This window comes from Sinocyclocheilus grahami, unplaced genomic scaffold (assembly GCF_001515645.1).
Source record: "Sinocyclocheilus grahami isolate Dianchi unplaced genomic scaffold, SAMN03320097.WGS_v1.1 scaffold36.1, whole genome shotgun sequence".
In the NCBI taxonomy this organism is placed as follows: domain Eukaryota; kingdom Metazoa; phylum Chordata; class Actinopteri; order Cypriniformes; family Cyprinidae; genus Sinocyclocheilus; species Sinocyclocheilus grahami.
Window position 1 is genome coordinate 3,867,578 of NW_015505215.1, and position 24,769 is coordinate 3,892,346.

General features: G+C 37.1%; 2 protein-coding genes across 2 annotated transcripts; both read right to left on the reverse strand.

The window, feature by feature from the left end:
* Window positions 1-602: 602 nt before the first annotated feature.
* On the reverse strand, window positions 603-4,464 carry LOC107581675 (unconventional myosin-XV-like). The gene is made up of 14 exons (XM_016267294.1): window positions 4,429-4,464; window positions 4,272-4,344; window positions 3,865-3,941; window positions 3,695-3,771; window positions 3,331-3,461; window positions 3,036-3,130; window positions 2,875-2,952; window positions 2,696-2,792; window positions 2,461-2,609; window positions 1,905-2,029; window positions 1,635-1,768; window positions 1,397-1,530; window positions 1,165-1,302; window positions 603-1,034 (listed from the first exon to the last, which is right to left on the reverse strand). The coding sequence occupies exons 1-14, from the start codon at window positions 4,444-4,446 to the stop codon at window positions 939-941; spliced, it is 1,422 nt and encodes a 473-aa protein (XP_016122780.1). The 5' UTR covers window positions 4,447-4,464; the 3' UTR covers window positions 603-938.
* Window positions 4,465-4,555: 91 nt separating this feature from the next.
* Window positions 4,556-23,368, reverse strand: LOC107581645 (unconventional myosin-XVB-like). Its single transcript, XM_016267266.1, has 41 exons — window positions 23,274-23,368; window positions 22,265-22,358; window positions 22,071-22,174; window positions 21,923-21,986; window positions 21,733-21,846; window positions 21,498-21,659; window positions 20,742-20,800; window positions 20,001-20,130; window positions 19,779-19,856; window positions 19,369-19,514; window positions 19,160-19,205; window positions 18,908-19,032; window positions 18,393-18,507; window positions 18,111-18,286; window positions 17,928-18,018; window positions 15,442-15,499; window positions 14,515-14,639; window positions 14,311-14,406; window positions 13,963-14,198; window positions 13,511-13,680; window positions 13,264-13,336; window positions 11,922-12,095; window positions 11,709-11,827; window positions 11,431-11,501; window positions 10,854-10,932; window positions 10,237-10,341; window positions 10,027-10,142; window positions 9,666-9,908; window positions 9,493-9,571; window positions 9,301-9,408; window positions 8,954-9,116; window positions 8,560-8,650; window positions 8,237-8,447; window positions 7,227-7,342; window positions 7,049-7,108; window positions 6,842-6,917; window positions 6,608-6,723; window positions 6,391-6,509; window positions 6,074-6,215; window positions 5,227-5,338; window positions 4,556-4,884 (listed from the first exon to the last, which is right to left on the reverse strand). The coding sequence occupies exons 1-41, from the start codon at window positions 23,366-23,368 to the stop codon at window positions 4,556-4,558; spliced, it is 4,986 nt and encodes a 1,661-aa protein (XP_016122752.1).
* Between the last annotated feature and the right edge of the window lie 1,401 nt (window positions 23,369-24,769).

Genomic DNA, 24,769 nt, shown 5'->3' on the forward strand with positions numbered 1-24,769 from the left:
TTTAAGCAGAATCAAATAATATTCGTCTCAAAATCCTTGGACTCACTCCCTGGTGACGGCCATGTTAGTGACTAAAAGGGCGTGGTATGTTTTATGCAGAGACGATGTAGTGGAATCTGATTGGTCAGTGTTATCTGAGGGGCGGGATTTGCTTTGTTTTGTCCTTTGTGATTGGTCCGTCCTACAGGGCGGGTAATCGGCTTGCTGTTGTCTGGCTCATAGTTAGGCAGTTACCCTGAACATCGAAGTGAAACCTTTGATGTTATATGGGGTTTATAATAAACGCATATTTATAAACATCGCTCTTTAAATATGTATCTGCACGCAAAATGGAAAGAAAAAAGTTTTCTCGGTTTTATGACAGAGAAGGGAGGAGAGATACCAGTGATTTTTTTATTGAAAAATAATGAAAAATACACTTCAGAAGACATTTATACTTTAATAGTTTAATACTTTAACACTTTAATAGTTTAACATCTACACTCACTAATCAGTTTTCTTTTATTTGGAGGCAAATAATTAAACAATTATAACACATATACAAAACAGATCAGCCATATAATAAATATAATCAAATCATTCCCATTTTATGGTATAAATTCATAATGATACTAAATTAAACACGTATTTGTTAAAAAAAATGATTACATTAAATAATGCTTATTAAATCAATAATGTTCATTCCAAACAGTTCAACATGTCATGATTTTTTTATAGAAAATTGTACTGTATACATCTTCTCTGGAGTATCTTTACGCCCCTGAAAAACCCTGGCTATAATGAATTAAACATTTGGTAAGCATTAACCTTGATCTTACATAAACGTTTGCACATCCTTTTTTTTTAATATAACGTCTGTAATATTTCATGACAGGAGACATCTTTGAACTTTAGAGTAAGCCATGGGTTATTAGGTGAGCTTTGCATATGTTGGTTGTTTAATGTGGGGTTCCGGCCCGACTGGACGCACTGCTGCAGGGGGGTTTCACCATCTCTTCCATAATCACAGCAATGGTGTGGCACAGCTCTTTCGCCTGGGAGACACGAGAGATCAAAAGTAAGAGCAATCTCATTAATCAAAACCAAAATATTAATAAGACCAGCTCTTGAAAATGACAACATGTATATATTGTATTTATCCATGACCTTTATCTACATACGAACCTGCTTTAGACTGAAGCTGACAGTCCTGGGTTGAGTTTGGCCACTAAAGCTGATCTCAACTGATGGCAGCTTGTCTTTCTTGGGACGGATTGAGCGCAAGCACTGCATGTCCTCCAGAGACATTGTCAAACATGCGTTCTGCAAAGTTTGTGATTCTTTAGTTGTGATCGGGTATGGTTAAAACACACAATTAAGATCAAAACATCATGGGAACTGAACAAGGATGTCATACCTGTGATTTGGGATCAATGATTTTGATAACATTATGGCTGACTGCGACCAGGGAGGGAGAGGGGCAGCTGCGATGACTTACTTTCTGAGCAGTGAATACATCAAATCCAAAGAAAGGCAGCAAACTGACACTTTCTGGAAAGTTGAAGAGTTTGTTTTATATGGATAAGGATGTGAAATCAATAACTGAAATGGTTTAACAGCTGTCTGGAAACATTTAGACAGATTTGTTCACTCACTGATAAAGCGAGCTTTGGCATCAAGATGGCCGAGGGGGCCTAAGGTAGAAAACTGTGCCCGTATAGTAGCAAGAAGTCTTTCGTCACTGGAGTTGAGCCGATCCATCCGGGGAAGATACTGCTTTACTTCAGAGCTGAAGATGAAAATTTATTACAAATAAATAAGTGTCAGATTTAAACCAACGATTAGAATGTCAGTCGAAATGACTGTAAGTTTCATTGAAAGGTTTAGGGATAAGAAATCACAAGGTTTGAGATATATAGAATTACTTGGAAGGTAAATCAGTCAGCCCAAGGGCAAGGTGTTGAAGAGCGGTCAACTCTGCCAACTGCTGGTAGATTGTAGAGCCGTTCATGGGCAGCAACATCCTCCCTCCCAGATAATTAGCCAAAAGCTAATAAACATAAGATGGCATCCATCATACAATACATGAAAATTATAGATATATAAAAAAGTTTAAGACTGATAAGATTTTTTAATGTTTTTGAAATAAGTCTCTTATGCTCACCAAGGCGATATTTATTTGATTAGAAATACAGTAAAAATAGCAATATTGTGAAATATATTATTACAAATTTATAATAATGTTTTATTTTAAAATATTAAAAAATGTCATTCTTTTAAAAAATCTTTTGTAGCAATATCAAATTTACAGACACCAAACTTTTGAAGAGTAGTGTATACATTTTAAGATATATACAGTGGGGAAAAAAAGTATTTAGTCAGCCACCAATTGTGCAAGTTCTCCCACTTAAAAAGACGAGAGAGGCCTGTAATTTTCATCATAGGTCATCTTGGATATTCAAAAAGTGACTTTTTTTGTACCAGCTGGTAGTGGAACTCCAGATAAAGATCATTGTTAAACTGGAGTGGCTGTTTCCAGATTATTCGATGAAAGGAGAGGGAGATGGAGCCATCATCCAGCAGGAAGTCAAACAGATACTCATCAGAGTGAATTGGGCGTGTCCCATCACCTAAAGAGAGGGATTCATGGTAAAAAACAAAAAATCAAAAACAGTGTGTGTTTATCTGAGCATAAGAGTGACTAAATATATCTTACCTCCTTTCCTAGTGGCATAGATGGAAAATTCCTTCACTTCTGCTGGATTTATGATGCCCATCTCAGTGCAAAAGTCTTGTACCACCTCAAACGCAACCTACAGAAAAGCATAATAGCACGTCATGTAGACAACACATGATCTAAATAAAATAAAAATAGAAAGAGCATCCCTCACTTACACTAAAGCTGCGAATCTTGCAGGAAAATTCGTTTCCACCAGGCAGCATGATGGGCAGCCGACGAGAGTTCCTCCCAGCCTGCATGTGATTCAGAAACCCATTTCACATGCTTTCATCTTCTCTGTTCAACATATTTTCTTTTCTCATGCGTCTTCACTTACCAAAATGGCCTCCATCTCTGAATGTGAAGGGATGTGCCTGCGTCCTCCAAAACTGAGTGACCGACTGAGATTCTTCATGCACACACTTGCCAGTTCTATATACAAATATTATATTCACAAAACCCATGCAAACACAAAAACAGCCATTATTGTACATTCAATTAGGTTCAAATGACATTCTAATCAGACTGTATAACAAAACCCACATATGACGTAATCTTGGCTCATATTGGTGGGGTTACTGAAGCAAGTCTGCACTACAAATACTGTACAAGATGTTAGGGGAATACTGTACCTTGAAACGGGTGGTTGGCATCTTGAATGATGGCCTCCAGGTGGCGGGTGCAATATGGCAGGAGAGTGTTGGAACAAGGGAAGAATCCAGTCACCAGATTGAACAAACGCCAGCCACGGGTGCAATTCTGCCTAAAAAATCAGCAAACAATATGCACATTCAAAAGTTTAGGGTCAGTAAAATTGGAGAAGTCATTAATGACTACAAAGTTCAAAAGAGCAACATTTATTTGAAATTGTTTTGTAACATTGTAAATGTCTTTACAGTCACTTTTTATCAATTTAATGTGTCCTTGCAAGTATATAAAAAACAACTTACTGACCACAAACATTTGAATGGTAGTGTACACATATTATTTACTCACTTGACTGGGTTTTTGGTAGTCTGCTTGATGACCTGACAGTAGATCTCATCCCTGAGGAACTCCTTCTCTTTTCCCAGCTGAACCAAAACAAGTTGTCATGTTATAGATGTATTCTGTAAATTCATAATACCTCTCAAAAAATATGCTGTAGATCTGGAGGGAACACTTACCTGCAAAATGAGGTTAACAAAGTCAGTCTCTGTCTGATTTTTCTTCATAGGCTGATCCAACATAAACTGCATCAAAGCTACAAAGAGATTGTTGTGTCAAATACTTGTTCTCTGGAATACTTGACTCTAATTTATATATATAATGTATTTATCAATGTGGTAAATAGCCATGTATGGTAATAAGTGGGATAATATACAGTTATTCTCTCATTCTTGCGAATAATAAACCTTTCAGGCTGGTAAAACCAAACTTGTACACATCAAATACTTTTTTGCTTCTCATTGGGGTCCTGATTTTATTTTACATGACCCACTGACTGTACATTATCCCAGGGATCCCAAAATGTATGCTGTTATAATGGATGAGTTTACAGTATTTCTATTTGTCAGTACATTAGTTCACTTACACATGAAGTTTTGAGCACCCAGACGATTGAGATCATTGTCTGAGAAAAGGATCAGTGATTCCTGAATGGGATTCTAATAAAAGCAAACAAAAACATTTAAACAAATGTATAAAATCCCAGCATGCATCGAGTGAGAGACTAAGAGATGCATACATACTGGAGTATATTCCACCATCTCGTTAAGACTTTTGTCTTTGTTTGTTCTGAAAAAAGAGAGAGAAATAAATCAATGTCAAGTGGAGTTTGTGAAGTATGATGCAAACTCCTCTGCTTTCCAGAAGATTTCACCTGTTGATAGCATCTGTGAAGAACTTCTTGGCAAACTCAGTCATGATATACTTCTGACGTTCTGATTCAGATCTCTGGATGAACCCCACTTCCACACTGTATTCACTGCCAGCCACTGAGCGGGTAACAGGGGTGTTGGAAACGGAGCCATTGACAGGCATGTTAGTGACAGGGCCATTGAGGGAAGAGCCGGTGAGTCTCATACTCTTTTTCCGCTCAAGCTGCCGCTCCATGTTGCTGCTGTGGTAGTCTGGTGGGGCACAAGGCTGAGTGACATCCACCGGAAGGATTCCAGAACGGCCCCCACTGGAACCAAACATCCATCCTGCAAAGATAAAAAACACAATAGTAAACATCTTTTAGGTTTTATGCTAAAAGTGATTTTCAATATACAAACATGTCACACTTTGTTAGTTTTTTTAATATCGTGCATAAAATGCTCCTTACTAACAAATATGTGTCCTGTGCTATTCTGACAGGCCTAATAAATTAATCTAATCGTATCCTTAGTGTATTAACAAATTAGAAAGCCTGTTTTTAACGGCCAGACATGTAAACTATTGGCTCAACCAATGGCTTTTTTTCCCCCATTTAGAATTTTTTTTGCAATTCTGTGTCGCTATGGAGATCCACAATCTGAAACTGTTTTCTCAGGTTCTCTTCTCACCATCCTTGAGGCCGTCCATGTTCAGGATTTTGATGACGTCGCCTCTGTGAAAGGACAGCAAGCTCTTGTCATCTGTCACATAGCTCTTCACAGCGATCACATAGTCTGAGTTCTGCAAATAAAGAATCAGTCAATTTTATAGCAAAGAAAATTAAGATCATTGTTTGGCACATTTTTGTGAGTGAAATTAAGAAATAATTTCATTAGGAATCCACACAATCTGGAATTTCATATTAGGACAAAAGATTTCCCCAAGCAAATTTCACAACAGGTTTAAGTTGTTCACACAAATTCGCTGCAATGACCAGCAGAAACCTGCATGATTTGAAAGTGACTTGTGTGACGATAGACAAATTATCTTTCTGCCCACGATAATTCACTAAAATTAGTGATAAGAGTGATAAGAGAACTGAATCATGCATGACAAATGTAAAATGCCCAAAAAAAAAGAGATCATGATACATAACAATAGTTAAAGTCATGGTTAAAGTCAACATGAAACCGCAACCCATTTTACTTCTGTAATGTAGTGAAAGAAATAGGAAATACATTTTTTTTTTAATATGGTGGGATTTAATCCTTTGGCAATTGTTTGGACTGTGAAAAGAAGGTTTTGCATACCAGAATGGAGCTGGCTGAAGGAGAGGGGTTGAGAAATTGAAAAAGAGTTGTTTCAGAGGCTGACCAAATTTTTTTTTTCTTATGAATAAAATGTACTGAATTGACCATTCCTTATAAGACCGTGAATGTGTATTAAGAAAGTAAATAGGGTCAGGTATGTTGACTTTAAATGAAAAAATAAAGCTACATGTGTTAAGGTTAGTATCACAAGATTTAAACTGAGCACCGTAATCAGCTCCATGAGGAAGAGATGAATCACAGCAGCGATCTGTGGTGCCTGTTGAGAGTGAAGTTCCAACTCCTCATTACTCAAAGTGATCACGACTTTTCCAGCCCCTTGCTGCTGTACTGACAAAACCTGTGAAAAACTAAACAGTAAAAAAACATATAGTTATATAAACTGCAGCCCTATAGAATATTTTATACTACTCGTCAAATGTTGGGGGTCAGTGGGGTCACATTAAATAAAATCCAAACCCCAAACATTTGAGTAATAGGATAATAAAAAATGTAAAAAGCATGCTTCAGCCAGATGTTCTGTACCTGCTGCTGTGGAGCAGTTTGAGGTGTTTGGGGTTTATGCCTGAAGCTCTGGCCACCTTCAGCAGTCTGATTCCTCTATGCGACACTCCCAGAATCTGAGCATCTCCTCCGTTCCCCACCTGTGAAGCACACATGCAAAAACATTTCTGAGTGCTTAACAAATTTCTGTATGCATGTTTCTGTGCATTATGTACGTAAGAAAAGCCAAGTATTTCACCTTCACATTAAAGAGACGTGCAAAATAATTGGACCAGTTGTCTCTTGCTGCCATGACAATTCTTTTCTTCATAGCATCATCTAGTGAACTGATACTGGTTCTGATAGGGAAGCTCGCTGGTAAGAGAAAAACAAAGAGATACAAAAAAAAAACTAGTTGTCCATAATAGTTTATCTGAATTATTATTAGACAGGTACATGGTTTCAGATTATTAAAAAACAGCATCTGTCATACCCAAAAGGTCTTTCATTTTACGCCTTTCTTCACGTGAAATCCTCGGACAAGAATCTGAGTAAGTGTCTCGCATGATCTGCAGTTTACAAAAACAGTAGACAATGTGTGGCCCAGAATATGATAAATACTAAATAATATAAAATATATTAGTTTTTGCGTTGTATACAGAACAAATGCAATGCAATGTTTGCTATGTTTGCTACTGACCTGCTCACAGAGTAAATTAAGTACGTATGGGTGGTTGAATTTTTCCCTGGGATAAAACAGCTGCGTACAAGAAAGCACAAATACAGTGAGTATACTGTACATAAGTTAGACAGAAGCAGCCGTGATAACCTTTGTAGGGGTCATGCAAAGTCACATCAAACTCTCTTGACTTAGTTACCTCCTTGCGCAGGAAGAGTTTGCCAGGCATACTGGGGTAGGAAAAGTAAACGCTGGCAGAGAATCTGTGCAATTGGGAGCGAACACTCTCCTCCTCATCCATCCTGTTGAACTGATCTTTAGAAACACATAGGATTACATTAGCAAATGCGATCTGTTTACCTTAGTATTTGAAATTTAGAGATAGAAAGCTGCACAACTTGCTTCAAATTTGCATATGTCTAACTTTAATTTATATGAATATCTCTGTGCTGCAAATTAAAGTATTTGTGATCTATTCAAATATCCTCAAGACAAGACATTTGCTTGAATTGTTTTTATCTAAAAAAAAAACACTTGGAAAATTTCTTAATAATTTTGCAGTTTTTCTATTAGACAGAAGGAAAAAATTAAGAAACATTTCCTTAATATATTTTTAAATTTCTTCATAAATTGTTATGCATTTATCTCTTACTCAAAACATAAAAAACGAATAAAAATGTTATTAGTTTCAAATACATATATACAGTACATAATACATATTTATACGTAAAAACCTTAAATTAAAATTGACAAAAATTTCCAGTTAATTTAAATCTTAATCAATTACTACATTTTCAACATCTAGAATATTTTGATTGCAGGAAGAAAACATTTATTTCTTAATCATTTTTAAAATTTCTTTAAAAATTGACAGTTTTCAACATCAGGAATATTTTGATTAGAGAAAGGGAAAAAAGAAGAAACACCTGAAATATTTCTTAACAAATTGTCAGTCTTTTATTTTAATGCATAGCACCTGGTGGCATTAGAAAAATGATAAAATCCACTCAGACCTAAAAAGTTGTGAATTATTTCATTTCACCCCATGTTCAGTTAATTGTGCTAATTATGGTTAAAGAAAACTAAGTAATATGTTTAACTATTCAGTATTTTAATATTTAACCCAATATATTATGACTAATTTGACCTACTAAGTGTACTGCATATATGTTAGAAGTGACTCATATAAATGATTTGAGAATCACTTACTAGGTCCAGGTGGAGACATCAGTGGTGGGTCGGGGATGCTGGGAGATGGAGGAGGGATGGGCTCACGAGCTCGAGGCAGAGCATGCGAACGCTGCGAGCCGAAGAGATCAGCTAGTGAATGCTGCTTCTGTTTCATATTGTTAGAGATGGCACGAGGCCCATGGGACTCAGGGGGCTGAGGAGGTGAAGGAGGCTTCTCTTCCCACTGTTTCTGCAGCACAAATAATACAGAAAAGATTCATGGTCAACTTCTGCATCCTTGACTTTGAACTTTGAGCTCAAAAAGTTTATTATGGCTTGTCACTCAGGTCGGTATCATCTACCTTCTGCTGAGTGACAGGTCCCTGAGATTTGAGAATGGCCAGCGCCTCATCTTTGGGGTCATGTTTCTTTAGAAATTGCTTGGCCGGAACCCTGTGATGATCAAAGTCCACATTATTCCTCCTCTTACAGTCTAGGAATCACTCCAAGTGAAAAGGTAATATTATGCAAGCGTTCAGTTTACAGCAGAGGCTGCATTAAGTCAGTGTGAATCACAGTTAGCAACCCATTTTACTTCCGTAGCACAACATATTTCAAAGCGAAACATGACACGTCACAAGAAAAAAAAGGGCAGGGCTTGGTTTTATCCATTGAGAATTCATTGGATCATGAAAAGTGGTCTCTAGGTGGAGCAAGGTCTTGCTTTAAAATAATTCAGGTCAATTCTTGACCCACCTGACAGGCTCGAAGACTTTAGGTTCTGGAGAGGGCCGGCTCTGGTACTGCTTGATGATCTCTCTAATTTTACTAGTAGGTTCTGGTTTAGGAGATGTCGGTTCTGGAGATTCTGGTTCTGGTTCAGGTTCTTGGATGTTAGGAGGTACTGGGAGTGGATTCACTGTGTGAAGAAGAGTTTATGAACTTCAAGACACATTATTTTGGATGATGGCTTTATATAGTAACACACTATAATCTGTGTGTTTTATGACTTGTTACATATACATATTAATGACTTGAGTTTAAATTTAAATAAAACATTTATCACAAAAACTTAGTTCTAGGTGTTGTGACAAACGTCTGACCTTCAGTCTTTACCGGTGGAGGTGATCTGGGTTGGGTCACCGGTGGAGTGGCGTATATCAGTGGTTTAGCAACCTTTGACACAGGCTTTGGGCGTGCTTCTGACGTACCTGAGATGCATAAAGATAGTGAAAATCTTTTATGCAATTTTATTTTAGCCATTTTAAGGATTTTCTTTGACAGTGTGCACTCACCAATCTTTAGAAAAAAATCCCTCTTATCTTGAAAGGATCCTTGATCTTCCTTGTGAACTAACTCTGTCTCAGGCTGTGCCTTAGAGAACAAATTAATTAATTCAGATTAAAAGTCAGAAGCGTAAACATAAAGTTATAGAAAACACAGTCACTGGTCAGTATTGTGCTTGTACCTCTGGCCTGCGGGGCTTTGGAAGGGTCTCTGAGGCTTTTTTGGGGGTCTGAGGGATGGCTCTTTCTACCTGGGGGCGGCTTCGGGGTTTGGGTGAGGGTGAGCGTGAAGGTGAACGTGCACGTGGAGGAGAGCGCCGCCGCTGACGTGGTGACTGTCTCTGTGACTCCTTTTCGCGTTTTCGCACCTCTTCCTGCTGCTGCTTCTGGGACAGTGTCATCGCCTGCATGGTCATCTGCTGAGCCTATAGGGAAAAACACAATTTTTTTTTACACATATTATAAAAAATAGATATTTAAAAAAAAAAATAAAAAAAACCCAGATTTCACCTGCTCTAAATGCATTTTGAGTGGTGGACTCACCAAAAGCAGAGCCTGCTGATTGATAAAGGCCTGTTGCTGAGCCTCCATGTGCTGTGTGTTGACAGCCGGTGCTGCAGCAGGTATGGCTTGTGGCATGGCAGTTGGCATCATCATAGCTACATCCAAAACAAGCAGTAGGAAGAGAGTAAGCATTTAACAGTTTATGCTACTGTATCAGAGATGCACAACATGAGCAGTAGGGATGCTTACATTGCATGGGTTGCATTTGTTGCATCATGGGCATAGTAGCGGGCATTATGTTTGGCATCATTGGTGTGGCAGCATAGCCAGCCATGGCAGGATTCATTGGCATTCCTAAATGATAACAGGGGAGTAAATAGTCCAGTTACAAAATAAATTCTAATGTCAGGTCCAAAATAAATGTCAGGTCTTATTTTAAATATTTAAATTAAATAAAAAAATTAAACAAATAAAAACTAAAACAAGGTATAATGTAGAATATTTTCACTGTTTGTTACAGCTTTCATTGCATATTATATATATATATATATATATATTCATATATTTATTTTTAGTTTAAATTGTTCTACTAAAACTGCCTCTATGACAAATTGCTTGTGATGTTTCTCATTTGTAAGTTGCTTTGGATAAACGGGTCTGCTAAATGGATAAATGTAAAAGTATGGTAAATATATAAATATTGTGTAAATAAAGTGTTTAAATTCAGCAATCTTGTCTACATCTTATTTGTTACCATTAAATTGTATTATATTTATCAGCATTATATTGGCCTCACTGCTCTCTAAATACCTGTATCACCATCAATCAAGCACTACACACTAATTAAACAGATATACAATCTGTACCTGCTCCGGCATACATGCTGGGCATCATGCCTCCTCCTCCTCTCATTCTACGATTCAGCATGGCCAACCTTTCAAAGTCCTACCAATAAAAAAAACAAATAAAAATGCACATAAGACCTCTGCAGGCCAGCCCTCAAAGATAAAGGGCAATACAAGTAGATCTCAGAGTTAATAAGTGCCAAAGCTATGTAATCTTTGCTGGCTTAATGAATGTTAACAATATATATGTGTAGCCTAGTGATAAGAACATGTGCACCAACATGTTGAGCTGTGCTGCCCATGCAGGTGACATGAGTTTGATTCATGACTTGTGTTCCAACTCTACAAATGTAAAACAATATATAAAAAAATGTATAAATATCAAAACATCTACAGTGGCATTTATTTTAAAGAAAGACAGCACAAGTACACTTTTCATTTATACTTCACTAAAAGAAGTTTAACAGGTTTTAAATGATAAATTAACAGATATATTGCTCAGTTGCTATAAAATAATGACTTTTTTATTCAAAGTAGCTGCCAGTTTGACTATAAACTGTACAATAATGTTGATGTATTTGAACTGGATGATACTGACCCCAGGACCCTGATCAAACACAGGATCAAAAAGGTCATCAACGTAAGAATCCATCTGTCGACCACGAGATCCTAAAAGAAAGATTGTTTCAGGAGTGCCCTTTATTAAGTCAGAGTGAAACCGTCATTTTATTTACTCTACAGGGTGAGCCCGTTCCCAGCCCTCATACTGTAGCTTTCATTCATTTTGATTTCTTTCATCGTCCCTCTGCAAATCTATGCAACAGAACAATGACTCAGAATTGACTGTCTGTTTCCTAGTAATGGTTGGACACTCACCCTGGGATGTGGAAGAGGGTTCATAGGTGTCCCATGGGTATGCTTCAAAGGGTGGGAGACCAGGGGCTTGCATAGAGGGAGCAGGAGGTATAAAGTCATCCAGGTCTGTAGTTGCCATCCTGACAAGAGAAAATTAATCATTAAAGGAATTAAACTGTAATTTGACAGTTTCCTTTGATTTAACTGTCAGCACTGAGCTCTACAGAGGCGTACCTGTCACCTGTGTTGCCAAAGAGGTAATCGGTTTGAGTGGGTGGGTGACCCAGGGGCACATCAGCCTCCACTCCAGCCAAGAGATCCATTACAAAGTCACAGCCTGCCAGGTCGGTCCAACCCTCCCCAGCCAGCAGAGACACAGACCAGCCCCGTGTAGCTTCAGTCAGACCCCTGAGAGAAAGAAATATGACTTTAAAATTATTCTGAACTCTCAGGGATGTAACACTACATAAAGCACCACTCACCATCCACAAACACTGCTTGCTTGTTTATGGCACTCTAATAATTACAACAAGGGTGAATCTAAAAAAAAAAACATATTACATAATTACATATTAAATAATTTTATTTAGTTTTATATATTGCATATAATATATACTGTATATTGCAATTAAAATAGGTTTATTTAATATTTAAATTTTAAATATATAATATATTTAATTGATTTAATTATAATTAACAAAATTATTTAGTATATAACATATAATATTGCATTTTATTGTATAATGATTAAATATATAACAGTTTTACCATACACAAAAATGTAATTAACTAACCCTAACCCTAATGATATAAAAACATTAAACAAGCTTACCAACCCCAAAGGTTTGAACAGTAGTGCACATTCAAATTTCTCAATGATATAATATAATTAAATAATTACTCTTTGTTTTTCTTTAGATTTCGGATTCAAATATGTCCCAAAATAAAACCTAGAAAGAAACTTGTATTGATGCTACTTTATATAAATACATACATGCGTCAATTTTTGTTGCATTATAGCAATGAAAAATCTGCCTAATTTTCATGAACATTTCACAATGCAAAATATTTTCTCAAGGTCTTAAAATATAAAAAAATATGGGAATAAATATAACCTGGGCTGCGTTTCTTGATAACGATTGATCTTAGCGCTTAAGAGCGTTTTCTACGAGTCAATTTACGATCGTTCGTTATTGTTTCACGTGCGTTTCTCAAAAATGCACTTAACGCAATCGCACGTAGCCGTACTTTAAGTGATACTTAGGAGTCGCTATCCGTTTGTCAAGTGCTGAAATGTCACCTTATAGAATGGCTAGTAATTGTAGTACTACATGCTCGTTTACTGAAATGTTAACCTAATGCTGTGTTCCAGACAAAGGCTTTACGATTACTCCAGAGCACTCGTAGATCTACGATGATTTTCAAGTGCTACTTAAGTTACGATGATGATTTTGGGAAACAGATCGTAATATTAAGATCAGTCGTACGATGGTTTTTCGAACTTCTTAGGCTTACGAAGCTTTTGGGAAACGCTGCCCTGGTTGTTTTTTGTGAGACATCTTTATCTATTAGCTACCTGTAGCTAAGAAGCCAAGAGGACAGTTGTTCCCCTGAGGTCCAAGACTCCACTTCCACAGTTAACCTTTCCTCTGAAAAATAAAAACAGTCAACATTAAATAACTGGAATACTTTCAAAATACATTCATACTCCAATATATTTAATATAATTTATTCTCTTAGAATGAACAGTGCAAATGGGAATCCATTATTATTGCTCATTACAGCTCATCAGCTCAGTTTTCTAAGAAAACTACAGTCCTTACCATTGAAAGTGTTAACCTCCACCACCATCTTTCCTTTTCTCTGATTGGCTGTCCACTCGAGTTGACTCAGAGGGTATCGTCTGCAGGCAGGGGAGGGGAGCTGGAGGGATGTGAGGAGCTTGTGCTGGCACAGAGAGCGGTACTCCCCTGGACCTCGGTCAGACACATACCTGACAATCATAATACATATTATTTTTAATTCTGCTGATAAGCAATAGCTGTACAGAAAGACTGACTTGTGTCTGCAATTATTTATCTATTGATCACTATGAAATTTGACTTTCTAACTCCATCACATTTCGTTGGGACAATTTGTCTAGTTTATTTAGCAAATGTTAATTTGTATAATCAGTCACTGGCAATGTTATATCAGTCAATAACATTACACTAATAATCACTTCTTGTTCTAAAGCCCCGCTTTTGCATTTGTAATACTATAACTGAAGACGTACTTAAGGAGGGGTTTCTCCAAGGCTGGAGAGGGTGTGAAGGCACTCAGACAGCAGGCCAGGAGCAACCAGCCCCGCAGGGTACTCTCCTCATTATCCCCGTCCCAAGTGTGGTAAACCAGCTGAGCTAGAATCTCATCTCCGATGCTGGGCTGTGATTGGCTCTTCTCCACGATGTAGTTCCCCAACATCTGCTCTTGCCATCCAGTCAGATCAGAGTCACCTGTGAAACGCAGGATCTAAAGAAGAACGTAGACATGTAAGGATTCATTTAAATTCTGACATTTCATACCCGGTTAAAAGTTTATGTTGATTTTCTGTGGTAAAAGATCCATTTAAAACACTACTGACCAGTTTGTAGATTTCTAGAGCTGTACGGGCATCATCATAGTCCAGAGAAGTCAAAGGCTTCTGAAGCGGGAAACGCTGCGGTTGGCACCATCCATCCTAAAGTGAAAAAGCATATAACTGATATAACAAACGCATGAAAATTGTATATGAATTGGAAGACCACAAAACTAAAAAATGTTCTACTGTATGTTTTTCAAAGTCTACCTTCAGGACTGTGTTGGCATATTGGGAGAAAGGGTGTCTGTTAATGTCTTGGGGCAGTGAGAGGTTGTGGTCTGCTTTGACCTGCGGCAGAGCTACTTCTGTTACTCCTGATCCTTGAGGACGTCCTGAAAGCCATCATTGTAAAATGTGAATATATATATTGCATGATGGTTTACTTATGTTGATGAACACTCATCAGTCCATCAACATAAGCAATACAGTTTTTACCCAAAAGCAATGCAGTTTAATTATATCCATTACTTACGACAAATGAACTTAATTTGAGTGTGAACAAGGTCAGTCAGTCTAAAACTGAATACTTTTATTCAGGATGCATTAAATTAATCCAAATTGACAGTAAGGACATTAATAATGTTACAAAAGATGGGCTGCTTATATCCATCAAAGAATCCAGACTTACTTTAAACTGCAATCATATTTCACAATATTCCTGTTTTTACTGTATTCTTGATCAGCTTATAAAAGCAGCTTTGGTGAGCATTACTGACTTTTTTAAACTGTAGATATATTCAAAATCAGCTGCTGGTGAATTTTAAAAAGTTAGAAAACACCTTTCAGTATCTTGAGTTCAGTATAGTTTCACATGGTCAAACCACTGAGAAATTGTAAACAGGTTGCTATAGGAAAATTGTTAATCAAAGTTACTTTGATGAAAAAAAATCTCCACTGTCTCTTGATTTCATCATTCAATTTTGAGAAGCTAAGAAAAAAGTTCACATTTTACATTTAGGCCCTTATATAAATAAATATGGAAACCATTCTTAAATGAATATGGAAAGTACTTTTTACAGTACTTTCAAGTGTTTGATCAATCACTTTGACTTTTGATTGAGCAAAACTACACTATACCTATACTTCAATTTAAGTATAGTACTTTTTATTGTTAACAAGTATCAAGGATCTCACCTGCTGCACTGCGTAATCGGGCCGACAGTTCTGCCGGGATCTCCAATATTCCCACATCCTTCAGGAAAAACATCTTTTATTCTTTTGTGTTGTTCAAAATAAATTTTTAACTCTGAAGTGACCGGTTAAAGGGGTCATATGATGCAATTTCAATTTTTCCTTTCTCTTTGGAGTGTTACAAGCTCTTGGTGCATAAAGAAGATCTGTAAAGTTGCAAACACTAAAGTCTCAAATCCAAAGAGATATTCTTTATAAAAGTTAAGAGTCAACCACGCCCTACTAAAACGGCTCGTTCTAACACGCCCCCACATGTCTACGTCACGATGTGGGAAGATTTGCATAACGCCACCCAAATGTTCACGCAAAGAAAGAAGGCATAACTTTGCTGTTGCCGCCACTGCCATGTTGTGGAGATGCTGTGTGTTTCGTTGTGAAAGCGAAACTACTTTGTTTGGCCTTCCAAAAGAGGACACGACTAGAAATCAGTAGTTAAGTTCTATTTACAACACTGTTCCAGAACACTTCAACCCAAATATTCAGATGTGTGCAGCGGTATGATTGTTGCCAGAAAGCAGTGTGCAGAAAATAAGGCCACTGATTTTTACTTATTCTAGAAACAAATCTGGGAGTATTCTGGAGTGTTGCCACCAGATACTTTTTGCCTATTCCAGCAAACCACTTTTATACTAAATAAATTAACTTTTATTGGACAAGCAAAAATATAATCATACAAAATATACACAAAGCTGCTTAATCCACTGAATGAGGATCACGTCACAAACCAGTCTTACCACAAGTGCATAACAATTACTTCAAAGTGATTTGACAGCAGAGTACATGACAGCTGAGGAGGACATAGTCCAAACTGTATAAAACAATGATGGCTAAAAAGGAAACAGAACTGAAAGTAGCAGGTTATATAACTTAGTGGATAATTGAAATATAACTCACTACCAGTCAAAGGTTTGGACTGACTTTATGCTTCTGATGAACATAATAATTGCTTAAATGCTTGAAATCAGTTTTTTTAATTGAATTTGTTTACAAAACTAACATTTTTATTCATATTTTTTTAAACAGACGATTTGGACCTCAGAGAAAAGCGGCCAATAAGTGTCCAGCATACATGGGAACAATTTAAAAACATCCCATGATGCTGAGAGAGCATGTGAAGAGTTGTCATCTAGAATATTTTAACATAATTCCCATATATCCATTAGTTTAAAAACTGTAACATTATTCTACAATATTGAAAATAGTAATACTATTGAATGAGTAAGTATATCATTATAAGTATATATTTTTTTAAGTATAACAATTTTGACTGGTAGCATAAAGTGTAAAAAAAAGAACCTTTCAGATGTACATTTAAAATCTTTTTCCAACATATAAGATCACATTAAACAAATCTTAAAGTCTTATATTACTGATATAATCTCGTTCTTATTTTCCGCCCTGAATTCTCTCTGTATCATTAATCTTTCTGTTTGCTATTAGCATGTGTAATATGGATAAATATTAAACACTACCTACCTAGGATGATATTAAAACAAACGTAGCCGTCCCCATGTAAAGTGCTCTTTAACTGATGAAATGAGTTGAAATCCAAACACAAGAGAAGTGGTACTTAGGTGGAACTTTGCAGGAACGAGAGAAAGAAAGTGAGGAAAAAAGAGAGAGAATCTAGGATCAAAGATGAAAGGGCAGGCAGGCGGGTGGAGCTCACCTCACCTAACTCTGACATTTCTTACATGTGTACACACTCTTAAATTGGCCATGACGCACTAGAGATCAAACATGCTACAAGAATCAGAAAATAAACATAATTCTATTAATAGTGGATTTTTTATTTTTGCATAATGTGTAGTTATTTGTTTGTTTGTTTTTTTTACAAGAAATTAATAAAAAATGAATGAAAAGCACCACACTTTTTAATTTAATTTTAAATGAAATTTGAATTATTTTCCTATAGAGGTTGAGTAATAGGAAATGGGTGCCATTCTAAGAGCCATAAACTGAATGTCATAATCTCATAAATTCACTCAGCACACAAACGGGTCCAAAGTCCTTTCAAAGAGTAATATATATTATAAGACTCATAATTTATTATGCAAGTTCACAATCTGCCCATAATGTAAGGAAACAGCAACCAATAAGCAGTGGCTCTTGAGACACATATGACTAACTTGGAAATGTATTTGATTGCATTAGATAATAAAATATAAAACCGGATGACATTAATTAATTTAATGAGTCATATAATAATCCATTATTTAGAATGGGAGGAGTGAGGCTGGAATCGTATGAACTGTCACATATTAATAAAGTAGTTTTGGTTGCCTAGCAGTGGACCATATCGGTAAACAGCTGATATAGTGAAGTGTGTGCATTTGTATAAAGACCAAGCCAAGAAGAAGCCACAGACACATTGGGTAGAAGGATGGGAAGAGCTAGAGACAGATAGAGGGAGAGATAAAAGCTCTCACCTTCCAATGACGTTTCTTGATGGTGTTTCTGGTGATCATCATAGCTGCCCAAAACTGAGTGAAGGACTGCTTCAATTTCTTGTAGTACTTCCTGTAACAGAAAGAGGACGCCACAGCTTCACATTCAGAATCACATTAGGCCCTCTTCTGTTTTTATCAAATATGAAATCGCTTCACAAATACCGGGCCTGGTGGCCCCTGATGTGGGACTGGATGACGATAGCCTTCTGTTTAAAGAAACGAAAGTTTCTTCGGCAGATGAAGCCGCGAATGTTCCTCTGGATGGTGACTGCCGCCCATGTTTGAGTGCTGCTCCATTTCTCCTCCACCCGCTGGTACAGACTCTCCTTCATAAACACCTGTGTGTGTTCACATTAAAGGAAATGGGTGAGATCTTTAGAGTTAATGTAGTAAATGAACGAGTCAGAATAACCCAGGCTGAGGTAAAGAGTTATGTTACTGTACTTTAGTGAGTCCTAGTTGGTAATGGCCTTCCTCTGCTCCTATAGTCTCCAGTAAAGTCACTACTTGCTCTTTACAAGACTGGTGTGCAGGTCTCTGGGCCAATAATACACCATATCTGAAATTAGACATAAACAGTGATAGAAAAATGTAGTTGAAACTCACAGATAAAGATAGTGGAGATTTTATGGAGGAAGAGACAGTGTAGCCTTGCATGATTTCTTACTCAATTCTGATTGATGTACCTATACTCGGGGTTCACACACATTTTGACAAATGGAATTACATGAATTTTCCACGAATTTTAAAGATTTTACACCTTGGAAAATAAATAAATGATATAATAATTATAATTATACACATATATAATAAAACAATAGGACAATAAAAAAATATAAATGTTATTTTCAGGCATGGAATAAATATAATTACAAACACACACAAGTATGATAACAACGTATGATTGTTAAACCCCTAATAATGTATTTGATGTCCTAGATTCTGCCATATTGTATTACCTCTCCATGAACAGAGCGAAAGGGATGCGAATTGGAAATCCTTCTTTTCGTATGTGAATGGTCTCCAGTATCCCTCCATGCCTTAGCTGTGTGGTTATGTAGTCTACATCAAATATGCCTGGAAGCTGAAACCACACAAAAACACCAAACTGATGTCCACCAATCCAGCATTTGTGCTTGCTTACTCTAAACATAATGGTTCACAAACAGAGAGATTAGATGTTAATTACATACAGTGTCAGCTGAAATTACCTTAACATAGTTTGGCTTAAAGCATCGTATAAATGTAGTTTTACACCTAAAAAAAACAGAGAATAAATAGACATTAAATTATCTACACATATTCTCACATTGGACGACTACATAAGCCAAATGGCAATACCAAATACCCTGTGTATAAAATACATAGCAGTCCATTTATACAAAAAATAGCAGAAGAAATATTTGTGACATCTGTTGACCTCTCCAAACGAGTGGTGAGCTCTATAAGTGACTGCTGGAAATGAGCAGCTACAGTTGACATCTGGTTCCGGTAACCTCTTGCTCTTCCCAGCTCTTTCTGTTGGACGTAACGCTCTTGAACCTTCCGGAAGAGACCCGACACTATCTGCGCAGACAAGAAAACGCACTCCAATTACTTGTTACAGGTTTTTGTTTCCAAACATTGGTCCTTTAAAACTTAATGAGACCTAAAGCTTGCATAAATGATATGGGTTGTTCTTAACTCTTTTGTTTTGTCTGGGTGTGTTGACAGTCTCATGAATATATAATAGAGGACACGTTATTGTATTTCTTTGCAATCTTGACACATCACAAATCACTGAAGACAGTGTGAAGCGAGCTTCCATTAATACAACTTAGATTAATTTACCTGTAAACGACTGCGGGCAAAAAGCTCTAATACTTCTGGGCGAAACTGGTCATGATTTTTATTTAGAAAGTTGTGCACCTGGTGAGCAGGGAGAAAAAAAAAATCTTAGCCAAAATTTTGCCAAAAAAGTATTTTAGTCATGGAAATCAAAAGATTCTTGGGAAAACTATCAGAACAATCATGCTGCATGAATAAAACATTTTGTGAATGCTCAGATCAGGCTTGCCTGGTACGTGACAGCCCCTGCATAGTGATATATTGTGAACACTGGCAGAGGAATTTTGGGCTTGGTGTAGTAGGGACTGTTGCCATGGTGATAGTGACATTTCTGCAAGAACGTGTGGTCTGTAGCCTGGGACAAAAAAGAGGGAGAGAGCCAAAGAAAAGAGAAAGGCAAAAAAAAGGCAAAAGCGGCCCATAAATCCATTGTAGTATACATAATTTACATTTGAATCAACACTAGGCCATTTTGGTGGAAATTCAAGTTTTATGATATTTAAACATCATATTAGAAACATATACGTAGAAAAATAAACTTCTAAATCCATCGGTGTAGTATAAGATTACTCAAATGAATATTGACTTTAAAGGGGTCATATGATGCTATTTTAAAGATCATTATTTTGTGTATTTGGTGTAACGGAATATGTTGACATGCTTTAATGTTCAAAAAACACATTATTTTTCAAATACTGTACATTATTGTAGGTCCTCTATGCCCCGTCTCTCTCAAACACATAGTTTTCAACAAAGCCCCCTCCTTTGACAAGCGCAGTCTGCTTCTTTTGTTTTGTGATTTTGTATATTTTTGTATACTTGTTGCTAATCCTAATAAAGGCAGCATCTTGGCAATGGCATCTCTGAATCAAGAGCAATCTGTCAGTATTCATCAGCTACTTTAGGGGTCAATGCATATAATACATTAATTAATCTAATAATTTCAGTAACATTTCATTGTCTAACCTGGATTCAATGGCACTTTCCACGGATAGAGGGCAGTAGATCCTATCATAAGTTGTTTCCTGTGGAAAAAATAACTCTGTGTTCTTAGGAGATACTTCTGTTGTGTTAAAAGTAATATTCTGGGTTGAATATATATTGTGGCAGAAATGTACAAAAGCACTACAGTTCAAAATTTTGAGGTTGGTAAGATTTTTTCATGGTTTTGAAAGAAGTCTCTTATGCTCACCAAAAATGCATTTATTTCTTCAAAAATACAGTAAAACAGTAATATTGTGATTTTTTTTACAGTTTAAAATATCTTTTCTGTTATAATATTTTATATTATTTATTCCTGTGATGCCAAAGAATTTTTTTATTCTTGTAATGCCAAAAAGAATTTTCAGCGTCAAATGATTTGTGCTCCAGAAACATTTCTTATTATCAATGTTTAAGATATACTGAACCCAAAATATTCATTTAGTTCCGAGATCTTGGGAAGAAATTAACATGTATTTGAGTGAGAGTGTGTACGAGTTGCTCACAGTCACCCGGTGTGTGATGACCGTCTGTAAGGCCTCGGCGGACACCTGCAAGAGGTTTCCCACTCTCCGAGCTTCGGCTTCACTAAAAATACGGGCGACCTCAAACGATTCACTCTAATTTTTGAGGGGACAAAAATGAACATAGTTTGGCTTAAAGACTCAGTTTTCATATACACATTTTAAGGATCCTAAAAGCTAAAACTGTCCTTAAAAGTGGTAATCCAGGCATCCACACCTCATAGGAGCTGAAGCAAATGTTGCCCAGCTGCAGGATCGATGACAGAATGGCCCAAATGGTTGCAAGTTGATCAGCATGTAAACCAATAGTCTCCAGGCAGTGGACCAAAAGCAGGAAGTCTTGCTTGTCATGCTTCCCTTGTAGGTCACAAGCCCTGCCCTTAAAAGCATTTAAAAGATAAATATTAGAAATATTAGACAAATATCATAAACTAATGGGGCTCTTCTTTTACCTGGTTGAGGTAGAAGTACGTTTCAGCTCCTTGCAGGTAAAGATCCTGCTTGTCCCACTCATTCATCCCGGCCAACAGTTCATAAAACACATGGTAGTTTCTCTCCTCCTTAGCCTAAAGGAACACAGTTTCAGTCAATTCCTTGCAGGTGTACTAAGCTGCAAGGCAAGTTAATGAATAAACATCTAACCTGGAAGACGATTCTTGATTTCTCAAGGAGATATTTTGACAAAGACGTCCCAACAACAACACCACTGAAAAAATAAAGGGAGATCATATCATGCTCATTTAATGCTCTCTGCCCCTTAAATCAAACAGACAGCATGCAGTACACTTACTGGCGTATGTGGATGTGTAGGTACTTTCCAAATCGGCTGGAGTTGTTGTTCAGTATGGTCTTTGCATTACCAAAGCTCTCAAGAACTGGTAAAACATCCATTGGCTAATGAGAGGGAGATTATCTTTTTGAGTTAATATCTTAAGAGAGCAAAACATAATTTTCCATATATCTCGATAAATTGATTTACAGTACCTGGCGTAATTTATCATTTCTGCCCTGATACATAGAACTCAGGTAATGGACAACGAGCTTTGCAGCCTCTGTCTTGCCTGATCCACTTTGTCCACTGTTGACACATTCACATTCATTCAAATGTATAATATACAGTAGGAATATGTATATACATATATGTAATGAATAATGAAAAGTCATTACATTATGTATGCATATGTATGTGTACCATACGTCTAAATAAATATGAAAATGTGTAGATGTATGTGTATGCACACTGTCAGCTAAAATTTTTACCTTTAAGGGTACAACAGCTTGTCATTGGGGGAGTACCCACAAAGGGACACCATTGTACCTTTTCTTGCCCCTAAAGGGTGCATATTAGTACTTTAGAGTAGTAATACAGTATGTACACTTAAGGTAGTAACATGTACTCTATGACTATTACAAACCCTTTAGGGGTAAAGACGTTTCAAAGGTGTCCCTTTGAGGCTACTGCCCCAGTGACAAGCTGTTGTGTCCCTCCTAAAGGTACAATTTTTGCAAATTTTTTTCTGAGAGTGTGTGCATATGTAAATGTATATACATATTAATCATACCCATAATCATCCCCACCTTATGATGATGCAGTGCTCCTGGGTGGTATTCTGAGATTGGCAAAAGGCAGCATCTGCTATGGCATATACATGACTACAGGGACAATAAAAAAATTGTCTTTCAATATGACTGTTAAACTCTTCTCAAATAAAAAGCAAAAAAAAAAAACGTTTTCTGAGAGTGTGTGCATATGTAAATGTATATACATATTAATCATACTCATAATCATCCCCACCTTATGATGATGCAGTGCTCCTGGGTGGTATTCTGAGATTGGCAAAAGGCAGCATCTGCTATGGCATATACATGACTACAGGGACAATAAAAAAAATTCTTTCAATATGACTGTTAAACTCTTCTCAAATAAAAAGCAAAAAAAAAAAACAATCTACAGCCAAACACTGCTTGAATCGTCATAGGTGAAAGCACTCACGGTGGATTACTGTGCTTTTCTTTACCCTGGTACTGCTCTCTCAGATCCTCAGTGTAGATGCTGAGAGGCTTGAAGGGGTTGATGGACAGCAGCATATCACCAATATATGTCTGTTGGTTTTAATAAATTGTTTTAATAAAGTTAAAAAGACAACTGAACGTGAAAAAGAACACATTTGATTTTCTGGAAAAGGTTATGCGTACATAAATTGAATCCCGATGAAACCGCTTCTTCAAATTCAGCAGAACAGAACTCTCACACACCTCTCTGGAATAGGATGTGCAGTTTGGTTAAAGTTTTCATGTTTTGAAACAATTCAAACAAACTTAACACGCTATCTGATGTGCAAATTAATGTTTTGTTTATATAATTCACTTTTTACTAGTGTAGCTTTTCTTGCTTAGAAAGTCTACACAAGCAAGTGTACTTCAGCTGTTTGCTGCGATGACTCACTCCAGCTGTGCCAAATCTTCCACCTCGTCCACCTCCACAGCTTGGCTGCTTCCTGGCATCATTACCTGAGACACAAAGTAAAGGAAATAGAGCAGAGCTGTCACTGAAACCCCCCAGTGGGCAGACATGTGAATAACACCTACACTATTTCCCAGCTAGGACTTCCTGTTTTGAATCAAACAACACTGTAGATGTCAATTAGGTTATTTGCATAATTACAAAAGAGGACAACGGCAATAATTGTGTAAATTATTCTGCATATGTCATACCTGTGTGCTGTTAAGTCTCTCCTCTAGCATATTTTGGGTCGGATCTTCAGATTCCCATGGGCCCCTGCCATTATGGACTTGAATGATTTGGGCATGTTCATCATCTTGATACACTGTCCATTTAGTAAGCTTTTCCACCGTTTGATGGGGCAGGAGGTTTTCCGAACGTAGCCAGTCTTGAGGATCACCACACATTTGTTGAGTCTGAGCCCAGTGTTGCTCCATAACGGAGGGCAAAAGACCCTCACCCATCAGTTCTGCCACTTCTCTGTCTGCATCCTCCTCATAAGAAGGTTGCATCACTCCATCCCTCCATGTCTCGGCTTCTGCTGATACATCTGAATTCCTTAGATTCCTCTCCACTTCTTTGCTCTGTCCCGTACTTATACCATTAAGCAAAGGTTTAGACATAGACAACTTGGTGATGTTTACTTGCGATCCCCCAAGTTTTCCCTTGGCGACTTGTAGTATACTTGTGCCATCTTTGATGACTGATATTGACTCTTTTTTGTCTGCTTTGACCTCAGGCTGCCCCTCAATCACTTGAGAGTTTGGGCTGCCATTCTTATCACTTTTATTCTCCTGAGCATTTTTCTTAATGGACTTTAGTAGGCTAAGGTCTGGCTTGACTGGAAGAACCAGACGAGCACCAGGCTTTGGTGGTTTACGCTCTGTTGTGCCTGTGCTGGTGCTAGTAGATGGAATGGTGGCTTCATTAACCTTGCCGATTTTGTTCATTCTTGGGAACACAATCGCATATTTAGCATCTCCTGA

What these genes read in the sequence shown, in the direction of transcription:
- LOC107581675 (XM_016267294.1), bottom strand. An exon ending in TGGAGTTCCACTACCAGCTG is followed by an intron (nt 2,030 to 2,460) that starts GTACAAAAAAAG and finishes TATGTTTATTAG; the next exon opens with CTTTTGGCTAATTATCTGGG. An exon ending in CTGACTGATTTACCTTCCAA is followed by an intron (nt 1,769 to 1,904) that starts GTAATTCTATAT and finishes TTTCATCTTCAG; the next exon opens with CTCTGAAGTAAAGCAGTATC.
- LOC107581645 (XM_016267266.1), bottom strand. Translation starts at nt 23,368, where the DNA reads ATGCTGCTGTCCATCAACCCCTTCAAGCCTCTCAGCATCTACACTGAG. An exon ending in CTCACCACTCGTTTGGAGAG is followed by an intron (nt 19,206 to 19,368) that starts GTCAACAGATGT and finishes TGTTTTTTTTAG; the next exon opens with GTGTAAAACTACATTTATAC. An exon ending in GGAGGTTAACACTTTCAATG is followed by an intron (nt 13,337 to 13,510) that starts GTAAGGACTGTA and finishes TTTATTTTTCAG; the next exon opens with AGGAAAGGTTAACTGTGGAA.